The sequence below is a fragment of the Acomys russatus genome, chromosome 23 (assembly GCF_903995435.1).
Source record: "Acomys russatus chromosome 23, mAcoRus1.1, whole genome shotgun sequence".
In the NCBI taxonomy this organism is placed as follows: domain Eukaryota; kingdom Metazoa; phylum Chordata; class Mammalia; order Rodentia; family Muridae; genus Acomys; species Acomys russatus.
In genome coordinates, this window is record NC_067159.1 from 42,607,168 (window position 1) to 42,627,018 (window position 19,851).

A 19,851-nucleotide genomic window follows, 5' to 3' on the forward strand; every position below is an offset into this window, starting at 1 on the left:
GCAAGTTACAGTAGTTGCATTACTACAGCGAAAGGTAGAGGCTGTCAAAACAGCTATCAATTTTTAACATGACATCCTTTCAAAGAATGACAAGGCTTTCTGCAATTTAATTTACGTTAAGACATTTAAAGCTGGCATGTTTCATATTTCAGATCATATTAGTGAAGACTAAAAAGATTAGAATCTGAATGAGAGCCTGAGAAGGAGACCACACTAATTCAATAAAGTATTGTAATGCATCCCAGAGCACCACTACCTGCAACTCGGTGCATCTCCCACCAGTTCACGTCCTAGCTGTGAACATCCTGGAATGAGATTTGTCAGAGGTCAGCAGCTCTGTCCCTATTCGAAGGGCTGCTAGAGGAAGTTAAATTGGCAAGCCTGTGGGATATGGTGTCGTATAACTTCTTTGTGCCATAGGAATGATAAAGTCATTGCGAGAAATGAAACCTGCAGCTAGGGCACACATGACCCCAAAGTCTGTTTGCTTAGGATGGGGTTCAGTGAACCACTCAAAGTGCATCACAGATACAGATAGGTGACCACATTGGAAAGAATATTCCATGGCAGTGTGTAAATCTAGTTTGTAATTTTTATTTGACAATTTAATACATGCGTGTATTTTAATCAAATCTCACTCCTGTTCCTTCCCCTGCAATCCCCCACCCCAGATCTTCCTTCCCTCCACACTTCATGTGCTCTTGCTTTTAAAGCCACTGACTCTCACTTAGTGCTGCTTGTATGTGAATGGATGTAGGACAAACTAGTAGAGTAATTTTAGACTCCCAGGAGCTGTGTCCCTAAAAACAAAACCAAACCATCTCTTCTTCCCCAGCACCCATCAATTTTCAGTAATTTTTCAGGTAGAGGCTAGGCTTCCCGAGACCTCTTCCCCCACCAATACTGGGACTTTTAATGGCCCAATCTGCACAGCCTCTATGTGCTGATCTGTAAAGTGACCCTGTCATGGCTAACAAATACTATCTCATTATAGATACCCACTATCTGTGAACCTTACGATCTTTCAACTCCCATTTTCAAAGTGATCCATGAGTCTTGAGGAAAGAAGGTGTAATATAGATGATCCATGATCCACAGTCTCCTACACTCTGCACACTGCTTAGCTGTCAGTCATGGTATTAACAGCCAAATACTACAAAAAGAGCCATTTCTGATGAGAGTTAAGTGATGCACTGAGTTATGGGTATAAAGATAATAATGTAGTGTGCAGTTTATTACTGAGGGGTTTTTTTTTTTTTTTTTTTTTGGCAGAATAATAGCATTTGGTTCCCTCACAGGGCCTATGACCAGCCAGTAAGATTGAAGCTTCCACGTTGGTACTAGCTTGATTTCTCTGTGTCTTAATGAGTCGTATGTGTGGTGTCTTCAACAATATGATATCACCATCAGGCAAGGACATATCATCTTTTCAGAGGAGATCTTTGAGACTACACTGTCCAACAACTCAAAATTAAGTAAGCAATACCTGGTACTGCGCATTTTATATAATCTATGGTATCCGGGAGAGACATTGCCTCCCTGTTACATGCCAGCTCCAATCTTTTATGTCAATTATCTTTCCCTATACTCTCATGTCTATACTACCATTTCACCCTCTTCCCCATTTACTTCTTGCTGGTCCATTATCCTCTGATCCATTATATATCTCCTGCACTCTATCTCCAATTCCCTTGAGGTCCCTTTATGGACCATCACTGATTTCTACTCTCTGTGAGTACTACAGTCTAAACACATATATCTGAAGAGTCAAGTCTAGTATCCACAGATGAGAGAGAATATGCAGTGTTTGTCTTTCTTGATCCAGTTTACTTGAGTCAGAATTATTATTTTTGGCTCCATTGTTTACCTGTGAATTGCATAATTTCATTTGTATTTATAGCTGAACAATGTTCCATTGGTTAAGGTGCTACTTTATTATCCATTTATTAGTTGATGGGTAGCTAGGCTATTTCCATTTCCTGGCTGTTGTAAATGGAACAATATTCCTTGAATGAATATCTCTGAAGTAACATATAGACTTTTTTGGGAATGTGCCAACAGTTATAATCTTATGTCTATTTCTAGATTTTTGAGGCAACCTTACACTGATTTCCATTATTGACACATCAGCTTGCACTAGCATCTACACTGAATAAGTTTACCTTTTTCTGAATCCACGGCAACATTTATTGTCATTTTTTTTTTTTTTTTTGTCTTAGCCATTCTAACTAAGGTAATATGAAATCTCTAACTATATGTAATTTTCACATCTCTGATGGCTATGGATATTGAGCATTTTAAAAATATTTCTTATGCATTTATTCTCTTCTTTTGAAAGTTCTCTGTTTACTCTCATGATCCAATTTTTAATTGGATTATTTATTATTATTATTATTATTATTAGTGCTTAGTTTTATGCAAGATGCTTTATAGAGTCTGATATATAGCTGTCAAGAATTTTTCCTGTTCTGTATACTTCCTCATTACTAGAATTATGATATCCTTTACTGTAAGGAAGCTTTTTAGTCTTATGAATTTTTATTTCTCAAAATAGCATCCAAATCCTGATTATACCAGCGTCCTGTTGAAAAATTCCTTTCTAAGCCTGTAAATTGAAATATACTCCCTTCTCTTCTAACAGTTTCAGGTTTTCATGTCTTATGTTTAAGTCATTGATCCATTTGGACCTGAGTTTTATACTGGGTGAGAGACACATCTAATTTCTTTCTTCTACATGTAGCTATCCAATTTTACCAGCACCATTTATTAGAATGTTGCCTCTTCTCTAACATGTATTTTTTCGATTTATTTTTGTCAAAATCATCTGGCAACAGGGCCTGGGATTACATCTGGGTCTTCAGTTCAATTCAGTTGATTGATATGTTTGTTTTTATGTCAGTATTATTCTGGGATTTTTTTTTAAACAACACTTCTTTAATATGCCGTGACATCAGGGCTGTTGATAACTCCTATAGTATTATTATCACTTAAGATTGTTTCAACTATCCTTGATCTTTGGTGATAACATGTGGACTTTAAAATTATTATTTTTAGCTTTGGTGAGTAATTATCTTGAAGGTTAGTGGAGAAGCTATTAAACCTATAGGTGACTTTTGATACAATAAATGTTTTTATAATATTAATGTGACCAGCCCATGAACATTAGTGGTCTTTCCATCTTCTGATATTACCTTTAACTTTTTAGTTAATATTTTTATTGAAATGGAATTTTTATAAAATATATTCTCCACTTGTCCCATTTCCCCCACCTCTTCATACACCCTTTTCTTGCTTTCTCTCATTAAAAAACAAACAGGCATCTAAAAAAGAAAAAAAGAAAAAGAAAACCAAATAAACCTGAGTAAAACAAAACAAATGAACAGAAAAGCAAAGAACTAAAGAGAAAGCACAAGAAAATCTATATGTGTATAGATGCAGATATGTACACATTTGCAAATACACAATTTCCATGAAAACACAAAACTAGAAAAGCATACAAACACATAAGACCTATAGAGTAAAAATTGAAAGAAAATCCCTAACAAATTATTATGAGACACAAAAACCTCCAAAATTACCATTTAATTAGTTTTGTGTTGGCCACCTACTACAGCTAGGCATGGGGCCTTCCCTTAAGAGCGGTTTGTATGCCTTGTAAGACTACATTGGAGAAAACTGTTTCCTTTGCAAGCCTTATCAACTGAAGACAGCTTCTGACTTAGGGATTTGGGTTTATGTGTACCCTCTCAGCCCTGGGCCCCCTTCAGTCCCCAAACCTGTGCTTGCCCGGTGCGTGCTGCCTCAGTTTCTGCGATTTCATATGTACCTTGTTTCTTTTATTTTCTCCATTCACTCTGGCTCTTAGAATTGTTCTGCCTCCTCTTCCACAGGGTTCCATGAACTGTGTCGGGGAGGGAACTGATGGAGACATCCCACTCTCTGCACATTGTCCACTTGGGGGTTTCTATATTTGTTACCATCTCCTGCAGGGGGAAGCTCCTTTGATGATGGTTGAGTAAGACATTGGTCTATAATTATAGTAGAGGGATTGTGTTGCTATGTTTCTTTAGTATAACAACAGTCCCCTAGGTCCCTGGCCTGTCTTATCTCAGGCTCTTGGCCACAGAAGCAATGTCATGAATGGGTTTCATCTCATGAAGTGGGCCATAAATCCAATAAAAAATTGGTTGGTTAGTTACACAAATTATTTTCTTCAGGGCCTTTAAGTTTTCACTATACAAGTATTCAACTTCCTTGATTAGAAATATTTAAATTTTTTTTTCAGTTTTGTGGGGGCTACCATGAATGGTATTTCTGGTTTTTTGTTTGTTTGTTTGTTTGTTTGTTTGTTTTTGTTTAGTACATTTGCTGTTGGTGGATAGAAAAGCTACTGATTTTATGGTATTAATTCTGTATCCTACTATTTTGCTAAATGTCTTTAGCAGTTGTAGGAGTTTTCTAGTTGAGTCTTCAATTATTTTATTTTTAAAAATATATCATCTGCAAATAAGGATATTTTGCCTTCTTCCCTTTCTATTTGCATTCCCTTTATCCTCTTCTTTTGTCTTACTGCTCTAGTTAAGGCCTCAAGTGATTATACTGAACATTGTGGAGAGAGTGGACACCCTTCTATTCTTCCTGATTTTAGTGGAAGTGCTTTGAATATTTCTCCATTTAGCATAATGTTGACAATGGACTTTTCATATACTACCTTTATTATGTTGATATATGCCCCATGTGTCCCTCAACTGCACATCACTTTTATCATGAAGAGATGCTGTATTTTGTCAAAGACATTTTTTGTATTCCATGGGATTATATGGCTTCCGCCTTTGAGTCTGTTTATGTGCTACAATTATTAATCCATGCTGTAGGTTGATCCAGGATGATTGTGGCAAGCAGGTATATAACTTTTAAGAGTTGACTTACAAACAAGACCTTTTATACAATAAATTAACAGCTTCAGACTGGGTAATGTTTAGACTGTCTTTTCACTTACACAACTCAACAAAATACCTGACAGTGGTGAACTTTTAATACATAGTCATTTGAGAGGACTGCATATCATATTTCTGTGGGAATATGGGTTTTTAAAAATCAATTCTACATATATTTGTGATCGACCTGTTTTACTACTATGTGGGTCTCCCAAGATTTCAATCAGAGTGTTGAATTTCTATCTGGATTTTTTTTTTATCGGTTCGAAACTCCCTTTATTAAATGCACATTCATACTCATTGTAAGAGTTCTTGGTATAACACGCTAATCAGCTCCTTGTGCTCTGGTTCCCAAATCACAATGAATCCTATTATAGACACAAATGACTGCAAACTTCAAACAGCCTGCATCTTTGAGATGCCACTATTAAAGAAAGCGATAGGAAACCTTTGATGTTATCACATGTGATAGAAACTACTCATTTGTATTTGTGTAAATTCTGTAGCCCTCCCCCAAACCCTAAATAACCTGAAAACAACTTCCCAAAAGGCTTTTCAAAGCAGTCTTCCTTGGAGGTAATGCTGATGGCTTTTCAGATTTCAAGGCAGCTCCTTTCTTGCATCTCATGTCTTCAAGAAGATCTGAAATTCTGCTTTCAAAGAGAAAAGATATTACTTACTTTTATTGAAGTCACTAGGATCTGGTTTGGTGAGCAAAATGTCACAGGTAATGAAATTGCATATGGCAATGGAAAAAAAAAAACCTGTACCTAATTATGCAGCTGAGAGCCTGAGCAACGCAGAGGACTGCAGGGCCTCCTGAGCGCTAAGATTTAGATACTTCATGCTGCAGTGCTTTCTTATTCTGCCACTGACCAAATATTGAAAGGCAAATGGTGTGGGCCATGTGGCCAAGCAACTGTACACAACCATAATTAGTTCATGTGCTCCTGAATGGGGTGTCTGTGAAGCTAAACACAGCCCTCCATGCGTGCTAGACTCCAGTGCCCACAGGGAGCCTGGCCACATAATTCAGAACATTCATACTATGAATAGCTCCTGTAGCAGGAGGGTTGCTCTGTGGCTTCTTAAAAGGTTTCGGATTTGTGGTTAGTAGAAACATTCATGTACCTACTCAGTCTTAAGGATACAGTGGACCCGGTCAAGTTCCACCAGCATTTAATTAGGTTTCCAGTAATTACTTCAAGTAAATGGGAGGGGGATGAAACCTGAGGTTATCATCTTGGGATGCAAAATATTTGTATGTGGTTTTAATATCCGTAGCCTATTTGTTGCTGTTCTGCATTTTAGAAAGAACCATTATACTTAGAAGTAAATACACACTGCAGGTTTATCAGCCCTTTGGTGACTGTAAATTTCCTGCAACAGCTTTAAAAGGAAGAGCTTTGTTTCCAGTAACTGGACTTCCACATAAAGAGGGCATGCTTTAGCAAGAAAGACGGGTGAAAGCACTACACATTGCAAAGTGAGGAGAAAAAGGAGGAGGTTTGGAAAGGAGGCTGTGTTCATTTATTTGACAAAGATTTCTAGATGTTAAAGAGGAAAAGTGAGGCAAGGTTAGAAAACTGGGACCTGGGGAGGACCCAGGAAATAGAAAGAAAAACAGTGATTTGTGCTATGAAGATTGTTTTATTACTCATGAATTGATGGGTGTAATTCTTTATGTCCTTTTCAGAGCAGGATGAAGGGATATACTTTGCCATTTACCTGAAAGTACTTTTAAACTGGCTAGTAAATAGATTTGAAAGGATTAATAATCTTCAAACTTTGAAATAATGATAAATTTATATACTTTTGACCATAGTGGGTTTTTTTCAGGATTTTGTCCTGCCCTGGACATGTGATACATGGTTTGCTGGGATTCAGTATAATTCAGTTTTCAGGAGATCTAAGGGTCTATGACTCAGACCCCATGGCTTCTTGGTAGAAAATACTGCTCATTCTTCCATAGGATGGCACCTATCTGTTGGGTACCTGTGAGCTTCTCTGGATTCTCTGAAATGATTGAATACATCTTAGGTATTAGATAAATATTTTGGCTACCCACCTTTCAAGGTTTCCAGAAGCTTTACCTTTTCCTGTCATCTATGACAAAAACATTTTTAAATACCATAATACTGTGTAGCTTATTAATCTCTAACTAAATGTATATGAATGTGCAGATATTGTCTATCTCACATATATATTCAATAATCCTCTCCTCAAGTCATCTACTTTAAACACCTCAAAGATAGGCATGGGTTTCAGAAAGAAACAATCTTAGGCATTGTGTACAAGAATTAACTAATTTAGCGAACACCATTACTTGGCAGGGTTGTTAAAAAATCATATATAGGGGGAAGAAGTCCCCCTCAGCCACAGTCATAGAGGAGGGGGGAATAAGGGAAAAATGGGAGGGAGGGAGGAATGGGAGGATACAAGGGATGGGATAACCATTGAGATGTAACATGAATAAATTAATAAAATTTTAAAAAGCTCATAAACTGGACGGCCCCATCCCCAAAGCTTTTCTATTGCTTGAATCTGGAGCAAGGTCTAAGAATTTGCAGTTCCCACAGGCCCTCAGGTGATGCCAAGAAAGCCAATCAAGGAGTCCCACTCTGAGAACAATTAGAATACAAATGTTGAAACTGGACCCTTTTTTGTCTCTGTTTCCGTTTCATATCACTGCTCTCTATGACCAGGCTTCAGTGACCTTTTTGGTTTACAATCTTATAATTCTCATTACTCTTTCCCATTTGTTAAATACCTCTCTACATTTAATGTAAATAAAGTAACTCCTTCATAATAGACCGAGTTCTCTTGTCACTCACTCTCATTTATATATAGCTTCTTTTCATGACATATTTATTCCACATTAATAAATTGTATTACTCTATTGTTAAGATAAGCCTTCTTCACCATAAAAATAATTCACTGTCTATAGTTCATTAAGTTTGAATGAATAAACTTTCTTACTTGTTAGAATTTCACAAGTGGGGCTGGAGAGATGGCTCAGAGGTTTAGAGCACTGACTGCTCTTCCAGAGGTCCTGAGTTCAATTCCCAGCAACCACATGGTGGCTCACAACCATCTATAATGTGATATGATACCCTCTTCTGGCCTGCAGGTGTACATGCAGGCAGAGCACTGTAAACAAATCTTAAAAAAAAAAAAAAAATAACATTTACAGAATTAAAAAAATATTTCACAAATGCCTAACACAGTGTCCTTAACATAACTGATACTTGATAAAGTCTCAATGGACAATGAAGGGATTAATGAATATAAAGTTAATAAACAAAAGCAGTTTATCCCATCATTCTTACTATGTCTACACTTGATTCAGAGCAAATTCCCTTGATCTTTTTGAGTGTTCTGCTATTGCTTTCAATGAACACTTCATCTTGGAAATGTGTACATTCACTCTCCAGGTGAACTGGCAGTTGCCCACATATATTGCTCCGTTATCTCTCTTGGTCAGCACAAAGAGACACACTGTAGAATGAATCTCTGAAATTTCCTTAATATCTCAAATAAATGTCATTGAAATGGTAACCCTAGATCCTTGGTTCAGTATCTGCTACTCAAGATACAAAAATTGAAATTATTTTAACACTGTAGTTGAAGACACTTCATTGGGATGACACTTACATTACAATTACATAGAAACATCTGAGTGTCTAAGCGATTATACAGGAAAACCTTTTTAGCCATGTATTCTTTGTTTAATTGAAAATATAATTTATTTCAATAAAAATGGTTTAGTATTATATTGTAAGCACATCTGTTAAAGTTGTTTTTAAATGGTCTCCACTGATTTTACAGATTAAGGTTATTTTCTTTCTTTTCTTGGGAAGCACTAAGGAGACACTATTGTGGCAAGCTCTTTACAGGACCTGAGCACCTTAACTACAACCTATGTAAATAAGATAGAGATTAGGAAAAATGAGAGACCAGATGATACTATTTTAGCAACAGAGGGATAAATTCCAGTAAGAACGGGATATTACTAAACTAGATAGAAGGAAATAGACCCATCTCACTTTGATGTTCAGATGAATATTGAAGACTTGAAATAGCAGAGAAAATAATAACTGTGTGGAGTACAGTGACTGGAGCCCTCGGAAAATAACAGTTGGGAGGCGATGGCTGGATGGTGATCGGTGGCATCAAGTGGAGACCTTTGAGAGAATATGGCTGCAGTATGTTTCATTAGTGCAGGTCATCTCTTGACTTGAACCTTTCTTTCTTTTCTCAGGTCTCATTGTGAGGGAAGTGAGCATTGAGATTTCACGCCAGCAGGTGGAGGAACTGTTTGGGCCTGAAGATTACTGGTGCCAGTGTGTGGCCTGGAGTTCAGCAGGCACCACAAAGAGTCGGAAGGCATACGTGCGCATTGCTTGTGAGTTGTTGCATGTGGGCACTTGGGTACAAAACTGATGGGAATATACAAAAGCCTAGAAAGTGGTTGATCTGGCATGAAAGAACCCTAGTCAGAGTTTGAACTAAAAAATGGACCCCAGAGTTCTGCATTTGAACCATAATTCCTCTGAAATCACCTTAATTTTTTTCTTTAAAAGTACCAAGGAACTGCTGTCAGACAATTTTAACTGGTTTTATAGGTCTAATGGCTATCAGGCTAAGGAAGAACCAAGTGTTGTCTTTTGTTCTGTGTTTTGCTTGGTTGGTTTTGTTTTTAATTGATTCTTCTAGCTTGTTAGAATAATGTTGAGCAGTATTTCTATGAGAACCAGAAGGTTCCCAGGCCAAGGTTTTCTATTTACGCTGAAGCTATAGTAGTGTACTGGAACACACTCCAGAGATGTTAATTTCCAAAACATTACGGTTTAGAATGGGGTAAAGTGGCTCTCAAACAAGAGTAATCAATTAAATGTAAGGAACATTTTTGTTTTAGATAGTTACAGAGATCTCATTATAAAATGCCTTTGGTGTGCTAATGGAGGGATGGGTTCTTACCTCCACAGCGCCCCTTATCAACACATAGCCCTTCCCACTGGAGCAGTATGTATGCTGAGCATGCCTATATTACATTCCACATTGACACTCTTTCTAAGAAATTGTATGACCGCTGAAATTCATGTTTTATTTGCTGAACTTTTGTACCACTGCACTTTAATAAATTATACTTTGTGGCAGATGTCAATATCACAGCATCACAACTGTGTCAGAATTTCTCTTCAGTACTGATTGATGTCATCACTGATATACACTCATCTCCGCCTTCTCTTCCTCTTGATCTAGGGCTGCCATGCTTCCCAGTGAGCTAGCATCTTCTTGTCCCCCACTTCATTGTTCAGTGCAGCCTTCCTAAAACACAGGCCTCCTCTTGTCTCACTTCCACCCCAACTCACAATAGCTGAGCCTTGTCACATAAATTCACAATTCCGTTTCAAAACTCCAGAGACTAGGTGGCTTAAAACCAGAAGCTTCCTTTGTTGTAGTTTTGAAGGCTCGAAGTTCCAAGATCAAGGAGTCAGCAGACTCTGTTTCTCCTGAGGCCTCTCTGCATCTTGAAGACAGCTGCCTTCATCTGGAGGCCTCAAAGGACTCACAGGACCCTTCCTGGTGTCCCTTTATGTGCCTACATTTCTTTTCCTTACAAAATGCAAATCAAGTTGGATTATGACCCATCCAGACAGCCTTATTTTAACTTAATCACCTCTTTAAAGGCCTAATTTTTCCAATGCCATCACAGTCTAAGCTACTGAAAGTTGTGATTAAGCATTTGAACTGAGGAGAAGGATATGGCTTAGTATATAACAATCACGCACCAAAATCCATCTCTCCACCGAAGCCTCCAGCTCTGATCACTAAAGATTTCCAAATGTTAGTCACATTAGATGTGAACAGTTGCAGTTTCCTTGCCCTTCAACTGTAATTCATGAGTACTTATGAATTACAGCCTTTATTTGCCTATGTGAGTTTTAAAAGTTAATTTCGTCAGCAAATATCTAATCAAGATTTTTTTTTTCTGTCCTTGGACAGTTTTATACTTTGGGAGTGACTTGGTGAGGCAGAGTAAACTCTACATAAAGTAAATAATGAACAAGTGGTGTGCACTGCAGATAAACCAAGCAGACTAGGAAGATGCTGTGCCTGGGAGAAAGATATCAGTGAGATCTGCTGTAGAGCTAAGCTCTGAGTCCTTCCTAACCCTGAAAGTGAGGGGTCGGGGGTTGGGGGAACTGCAGCAGACTAGTACAGATACTAGAGATTCCTAGATGACAAGAGAAAGGCAAGGCCTGGGAGTCAGGACAAAATGGGAGGTGGGGGGAAGTTCAGACATGGCAGGTGTTGGATATTTGGGTTCAGAATGATTTGAAAACCCAGCAGAAGCCCATATCACCTCCAGTCACAGACTCACTGTGTGCTGCACACTAGTGAGAAGCCCATTCACAGAACAATGCCTAGGACATACTATATGTTTTGTGGGTGTATCTGAATGACACTCCTGAGAATGAATCCTCTGCGAAGCTTGCGTCAACATTGAGGATGCATAGCCCTCTCTTAATATAGCTGTAGATCTGTTTGGTGTCCTCAGTGGCTTGCCCATTGAGCTGCTGTGATGAAAAACACACTTACGGGAAAACTATAGACGGCTGCTCCTAGCAACAGTGTACTAAGGGCATTACAGATGTTAAGTGAAGGGCTCCATCAATAGGATTGGGCATAAGGAGAAACTGAGCTGTTGGCAATACCGCAGGAAGACCTGCAGCTGGGATGGCTCTTGGGAGGAAGGAAACAATGGGCTTCTGTTCTTCCACATTGGCTGGTCAAAGGATATGGATTCCCTCTTCACTTTTGACCCCCACCAGCCTATGATCCAGGTTGAAACAGCTTCTTCACCCAAAGAAGTTCCCAAAAAGAAGAGAGGGTTTCACCATCACTTCTGCCAATGAGTGGAATCTGGCTTCAAAGAAAACCCTGTGGTTAACTTTAAACCCCTTCCCAGATCTAGCCAATGGTCAGAATATTCTCCACAGTTGAGTGGAGAGTGTGATATGACTTTCTCACGTACTCTGGTGCCTCACATTTGACCATGTCCCCAGGAGGGGGAGACCTGGTGGCACTCAGAGGAAGGACAGCAAGTAGCCAAGAAGAGACTTGATACCCTATGAGAATATATAGGGGGAGGTGATCCCCCTCAGGAACAGTCATAGGGGAGGGGAATAATGGGAAAATGGGGGGGGGAGGAATGGGAGGATACAAGGGATGGGATAAACATTGAGATGTAACAAGAATAAATTAAAAAAAAAAAAGAAAAAAAAAAGAAAACCCTGTGGAACAGCCCCACCTCCTCCACATAAGATTTAAATGAATTTGAAATTAGCTTTGAATTGTAATGAAAAGACAAATGTGATGGAAGTTAGTTTCAATCCCATTTTTCTGCATACTCACGAGCATCAAGCTCAGTACATATTTAAAATTGCAGCCTAGACTCTACATCAAATTAATCTATAGCTATTGTTTAAGGCTGCAGAGTTCCACACAATGTGTTCTTATATAATAAGCATTGAAGGTTCATAGATTTTCCTAAAGAAAAGTTTGTGTTTCCAATTTTAAATAGAAATGTATATATACATACATATATGTGTCTTCATTCATTTTCTATTTTAAAATTAGATATGTGTGTGCTCTTTCTGTAGCACACACACACACACACTCCCTTTTCTAAACTCTACTCTTTAACTCCTTGTTTTTAAAGAGTTTAGCATTTTAAAATAATCAATGAACAGGCTCTTCCCTGGCACCTTTTCCCTCTGGTAATGACTCTTTTTTATTTTTCCTACATTTATTTTATTACACATGTATAAAACAAACTACACACAGCAGGGAGAACCATGTGACAATCATGAGAATAATGAGTTCTATACATGTTACATTCATAGTGACTTGGCCATCTGCATTTGTCCTGTTTGAAGTAGGTGTCTTTCCTGTCTTGTTGGGTCTAATGAAGTTCAATATCTATCCTATCTCAACTCTAATAGCTTAACTTCTTTATCTTGATCTAAAACAATCTTATTCCCTAACCAACTAAACTTTGTTGTAAAATGATACTATCTTGTCTTCAATGTCCCTCAGAGAATTGAGAAGGAATAAAACTTAAATTCCTGAGTAAACCAGCGGTGCGGGTTAGCAGCTTCCAAAATGCACAAATTGACTTAAGACAGTTTACTGCCTGACCAGTCTCAAGAGAGGTCTGCCTATAACTTCCAAATCAGTTACATTGCCATGCATGTGACCAAGGCACTCAATCTCACTCATGACTATTCACTCAGAAAGGACGTCCCTTTTCCTCTGTCAAGGGTGCTCCTGGCCAAGTTCATCTCCCTCGTGCAGCACATTTGTGGGTTTCTAAGTCTTCCCTACACTGAGTAAACTATGTGCTTTGAGTAGTGATACCTGATGGATGGTCATATCATAAACAGCAATTCCAGTGCATATTTGTCACAGGTGAACATAACCACAAAGCAGTGCTTAAGTCAGTGTAATTGGTAAGCTCTACCCTGAATGTATGTATGCTCCTCTGTCATTCTTCCATTAAAAAGCTCTATTTTCAGTTTGTGACCAATAATTCACATATCCAAACCCTATCAAATAGAAAAGTACTTAGTGACACAATCTGAAGGGAGGAAGAAATGGAAATTTAAAAGTAAATATTTGGCAAGAAATTAACTGAGAACATGCCTTACCTCATCAAATACCTTCATTTATACTAGAGTTGTCATCTTTCCAGTAGGGGGATGACTTCCCCTGTGGAGGGAAACGTCCCCAGAGAGCACCCAAGGGCATGCCACAGCAACCATCCTAAGAAGTGAAGGGTTTGTTTCCCAAGTGTTTCTAGTTCAAAGCCAATTTGAGAACCCCAAAGTCTGAGGCAGGAAAAAGGGTATCCAGGCAACCTGCTGAACAACACTGTCCACAAAAGACTTGGGATCAATATTCTGGCTGTTATAGATGCCTCTGTACTGGTAGTAATAGTGGTTGTCCTTTGATGTAGTTTTGTAGAAAGGGAGTGACATAAAAAAACAAAAACAAAAACAAAAACAAGGGCTGGAGAGATGGCTCAGCCATTAAAGCTAGGCTCACAACCAAAAATATAAACAAACAAACAACTAGAAATGCAACAGTTAAAGCATTTGCCTCTGACCAGGCTGTATTATGTTGAAATCATCCTCCATCACTAAAAAGTGAGACATTGGTCATGAACCATGAGATGAAAATGATAGGCTTATTTTAAGATTAAAGAAGATAAACTTTTCCAAGCATGTGGCAGAGTGCCAGGACACAAATCAATTGCTCAGAGAGTGATAACAGGTGCTTGTACTACCAGCTACCATGGTTTCAAAGGCTCTATACACTCTTTTTAAAACTTACACATAGTAAACAAACTTTGCAAGTGAAAATCACCCCTTCCTTCACCCCTTTGTGTCTGTCTAGACCTTCAACCCACAAGGCTGAAATTGTCTCCAGATTCACACAATACGAGGCCATAATTTCTCCCAGTGCCTGAGGAGAAAAAAATGAGCCACATAGTCACTGTTCATCTACAAATTTTGGGTGACAGCAGGATGTTGAGCATATAGAGGATCCATCTTCCTAAAGATGTCAGGACAGTTCCTTAGGATTATTCCTGAATCACATGTACTAACCTGTAAGTCAAAGTAGTCTCAAAGGCCACTGACACAGCCAGGCATCACAGAGTTCTTGAAAAGAGCTAAGGAGGGCCAAGGTGGCCTTCCTGACCTTCTCCAACAGCTCTCTGGGCCTTTTCCACATTATCAAAACTGCATTTTGAGCCACCTCGCAGATCACACCAACCTTGCTCAGGTTTGTGAGTCCATAGCACTTAGCACAGTGTCTAGGAGAGCTGAGTCTAATAGAAATGTAATATTGGCTACATCTGTCACCTACTAACATCCATGATTTCAAAAGTAAGCATAGGCAGAGGAAATTAACTTCAATAATGTATTGCATTGAGTCTCATATATACAAGAGTATTTCAACAATAGAATGCAGGAAAACACATATCAATGAAATTCTTTATTATTAAATATTTTTTATCTTTTCATATACATTTATATTATTATACATATATACAATAAACTACCTACAGCAAGAAAAACCATGAAACAATAAGAAATTATATAAATGTTACATTCATAGTGTTTTGGCTATTTGTATTTGGCAGCCTTAAAGAAAACATCTTTCCTATCTTGGTGAGTCTATAATTCTGAATGTAAATCAATATCTATCATACCTCATCATTATCAACTTAAAATATCTATCTAGACCTAAAAACATATTAACTCCTAAACAACTAAGCTTAACTGTAAAACTCAATTATCTGGTCTCCAACCCCATCAGAGACTTGAGAAGGAATAAAATTGATTACCTGAATTCTTAACAAGTTTTCATACTAGTCTCTGGGATCTGTTCTGTGCATACTTACAGGACCTCTCAATTAAGATCACTCACAGGGCATGTGCTCCAGAGCCCCACATGGCATAACACATAGAATGTGTTAAAACATGTAGAATGACCATATAATATTAACAAAGGTATTACTGAACCCTGTATATGTATTACCTGTTCAGTCCTTGCAAGGACTGTGTGATAAGTGAGATTATCATCTACAGTTTATAGGTAAAGGAAATTAAGAGCAGAGATGAAAAATTCTGCGTGAAGTCCTGCAGGTGAAGCATAGAAACGCTTGTAAATCCAGAAGCCAATTCTATGCCTTAACCAACACACTGAGATCAAAGGAGATAATGGCATTTTGTTGTTCCTTCTTTTGCTTTGGTTTTGGTCAGGTGGAAGTTTTCAAGATTATCTTTTCCATTTAATGAATTCTTGCAAGCTCCCTTGTATTTACTATAGAAGAGTACGAAGAACCCACTGCCTCACAAATTTCTCCTCTTCACATGGTGTATGTAACTACACCCATTTCCTTGTCCCCAAATGGCAATAGCCATTCTACAGACAGACAATTCGCACAACCTTTCCCTCCCGTCTCAAATATTCTTCCCCTATATAAGGCCAGTTCCTCTGCCTCTCTCAGCTGTGTTTCTACTGAAATCATTCCTTTAGCTGGCCCTATCAGGGCCTCAATCTTGTCATTCTCTTAAGCACATTTTTTCTTGATAGTACTTTTTCTCCTTCATTATTTATTTTCATTTGTATTGGTTTTATCCCCTAGAATTATAGAAGCCCCTAAAGCTCAAAGACTTTTTGGCTTCGATGTTACAACCAGAGTACATAAACCTAGCTCCTTGCATATATGTGGCTGTGGTAAACAAACGAAGATAGCAAATGCATGAAATTAAATTGAAAACATGGGGCAAAATGATGATGCAAGCTGGGCTTTTGTCCATTTAGCAAAATCAGTTTATTTTTTAAGGAATTCAAGGGCATCTTTAGGAAAGGATTGCTTTTGTGCTTCCCCACAAATCGCCATAAGCACCTCCTTGATTTTCTGCTGTTTTTTTTTTTTTTTTTTATAGCACTTAGGGACATCTATTAATGTATTATATGTGTTATATGTTCATGGGTTATATTGTATCCCTCATGACACCTTTAGAACGTCAGATCCATGTAGAGAAAGATATTTTATTGCCCAATGATGAAGCAAAATTATCTAGCATAAAATATTCCTGGATTAGTGTGGGAATCAACACTGTCCCAAGGAAGGATTACATTAGCAGTTTTGTGTACAGACATTTCTAGCTAAAGATATAGCTATTCTCATGAGTTATCATGTTTGTTTATATATTCATGAAAATCATATCTCTTAGGGCCTTGCATTCTACTCTTCAATTTCCTACATTATTGAAATACTTATAAAAATTAAACAATTTAACTAAATAATGTGTTTCTTTAAGTAGACATTTTAATGGCATGGACCATGAACTTGACAGCTTACTACTGAGAGTGTTGGTAGAACAGACAGATTTTTCAATAGCAAAATAAATAACTTATTCACTATTGTGAATTTCTTAGTTTTGGTTCCAGGTCTTTAGGTGATCATTAGCCGCCCCGCCCCCCCCCCCCCCCCAGCCTGTTGTAAATGGCAGATTTCAAAGAGATTATCTGCATAGATTAGACACTGCTATATAAGGGAGAGATCTAACTTACTCTTTACTTTATTTAGGTCTCAATAATTAATGTAGCTATTAACAGTTCATTATGGGGGTATATGACAAGATTAGAAGCCAGAGCCTATTGCTGAATGTACTTTCCCAAATATGTGTGCTTTCGTCTATAGGCAAAAGCTCTGAAATTTCATGAAGGCTCACCAATTCATGGACATTTCTAACCCAGATTTATTATGGGAAGTGTACAGGTAACTGATTGGAAACTATCTCATACAGTTACATTCTAGGCAAAGTCATCCATGTAACCCATGTGACTGAAATTTGACAGTAAAGTTTATTTTATGTTAATGAAAAGGGAAGTTTATGGCTTAAATGCTTAATTGCCAAAGTATTATCTGCAAGAACTGAATTCTTTTTGGATGAAGCAAAGAAAGCCTTAAAGTTTTGGAATATGATCCAAAAAGTTCTCCATCCATAAAGTTGGCATGTTTCTCATTATTTATCCCTAAGACATACCTTTAAAAAATACGGAGATGACATCAAATTTTTTTCTAAAACTAAAAATGCAGTATGAATAAAAAGTGTGACCTGCATGGCTGTTACTCTCTTCCTCTTTTTTGTAATGGATGTCATTTGCGCTTCTAACTCTGAAGAATTTTTTTCTAAAAAACCCTTTGGCAAGACTATCTGAATATAAATGTATTTGTCCTATAAATGCCCTAAAGTCAAGAAATAAGAAAGAATGGCTTGATGGCATATCTTTACTTCAGGGACTGCGTTCACTTGAGATTCATCAGTTGAAATGATATTGGTGCCCTGATGTAGTGCGGTCTGTCGTACACTAAAGGCTTTGCGACTATGCCCTCCTGCTTAACGATAGTGGCCTAACCTCTGTCCTCAGGTATGAATTGTGATGTTGTGGAAGGTTTCATGGTCAAATCTTAGGAAGGGCCAAATACTTTAGCTCCTAAATAGGAAAATGGGGTTACAAAGAATTAAGGTTACAAAGTCAATAGTCAAAACCTATTAGCTTTGCTCTTTCTTCTTAAAATACTGTATTGCAAACCAACAGCACTGCATTCATACTCTGTGCCTAATTGTGTTCTAGCCATTACCCAGGAATCCCATGAGGCAGGTCTTGTCATCACCCACATTCTATGAATAATAAAGTAGAGGTGTGAAAATATCAGGAAAGTTGCCAGAGCGTCCCTTTTACCTAATGATATATCTGAAAATGAAGCAAGGTCTTCTCACTGCATTCTGCCTCACTGCATACAGCTGCAAACACATGAAGCAATTATTGACTTCACTGTCTAACACTTGTAGCAAATGTGAGCTTCAGTCAGTTTGGCTTGGTGAGTGGCTCCTTGCTTATTATTTATAATATTTGAGAAAGAAGAGCAAGTGTAAAAAGAAAATTCCTTTTTCTCATGTTGTAGTCCTTACATTTTAAAATATAAGCAATGAGTTACTTAATATAGTACATTATGATTTTAAAACCAGCACAGATCTAATATTCTGTTTATAAGAGAGAAAGCCATCATGAACTTCGGCCCCTAGACATTAAGCCAGGCATTTTTCACTTTTAATAAGTGCCCAAAGCTCTGAAGACTAATCTAATGCTCCCCAAATATGCCCTGTTGCATGGTATCAGCAGTTATGTCCTGTTAACAGCCAAATTTTGTGACTTAAGCATAAATTCTACTCTACTGTGACAACATAATTATCCCCTTCCATCATCATTGGAGGACAGGTACATTTTTCCCTTTAAGAACACAAGTATTAATGTCTTATATGGTTGTGGAATTATTTCATTTTGACAAAGGAGCACTTTAAAAATACAGTGAAACATTTTTTAAATAAAAAGTAAATTCAGTGTCCCTGTCCATTGAACTTGTAAAAGGAATTAGTGGAGAAGTAATTTGAAAGTTAAAAACTGTGAAGTACAATAAAGCAACTGTGTTTGCTTAATGTGAGGTCAGACATGCCCCAAAAGTACTGAAGATGGCCTTAAACACATCACTGCAACAAGAATGTCTCAGAAGTCAAGGGTTTGCCTAAATCAAGAGCCATTTTGCCGAAACAAGCTTAGTTTGAAGGGCAGGGAGCTTAATCCTGATGCTTGAAGTTCAGCCTCTTGGTAAAAATTAAATGAGTTAATTGCATGGCCATGACTCCGGACATCCACAACTATACTGAATTAAGGGGGCAAGCAGATGGGTATCCAAGGGATGGCATACAAGGGGAAGCGTTTAATGAAGATGAACTGTCTTAAGAGCTTTATTATGACTGCCTTATTTAATCTTCATAGTCACTATGCAGTAACTATTACAGTTATCATCATTTTATGCATAAAGACTGAAAGGTATAGAAACCTAACCCAATGCTGATCACAATCAAACATAGGCCATGTACCCAAGATCCATGCTAATAGCCACTGTAGTTGGCTTAAATGTGACTCTCCAGTCACTCCCCACCCCCAAACCCAAATGCATTATGCCCTGTCCTAGAAGGTGTAAATGTTAGAGAAGGATATTTGTAGATGGGCCTCAAGATTGTGTGTTATCCAGTGGAGAGAAGGAGTGAGAGGAAGGTTGGGTACAGATGAAAATTCCAAAGCCAAAACATAAGCAAGAGAGCTGTAGCCACAAGTCAAAGGATGCTGGATGCCATCCAATACCTGTGACAAAACCATGACCACTCCTTAAAACCCTCTGGAAGAGTTGCTACCCTGCTGATTCCTTCATGGTGACCCAGCAAAACCTTTTTCAAATCTCTGACCTCTAGAGCTCTGT

General features: G+C 38.0%; 1 protein-coding gene across 2 annotated transcripts in view; it reads left to right on the top strand.

Annotated features, from left to right (window-relative positions):
* The window catches only part of Unc5c (unc-5 netrin receptor C), a 351,840-nt gene that overhangs the window by 232,538 nt on the left and 99,451 nt on the right, over window positions 1–19,851 (top strand). For both annotated transcript variants that reach the window (XM_051165895.1, XM_051165896.1), the window contains exon 3: window positions 9,199–9,342. In XM_051165895.1, the coding sequence (XP_051021852.1) occupies window positions 9,199–9,342 (144 nt within the window). The remainder of the gene's footprint in view (window positions 1–9,198; window positions 9,343–19,851) is intronic.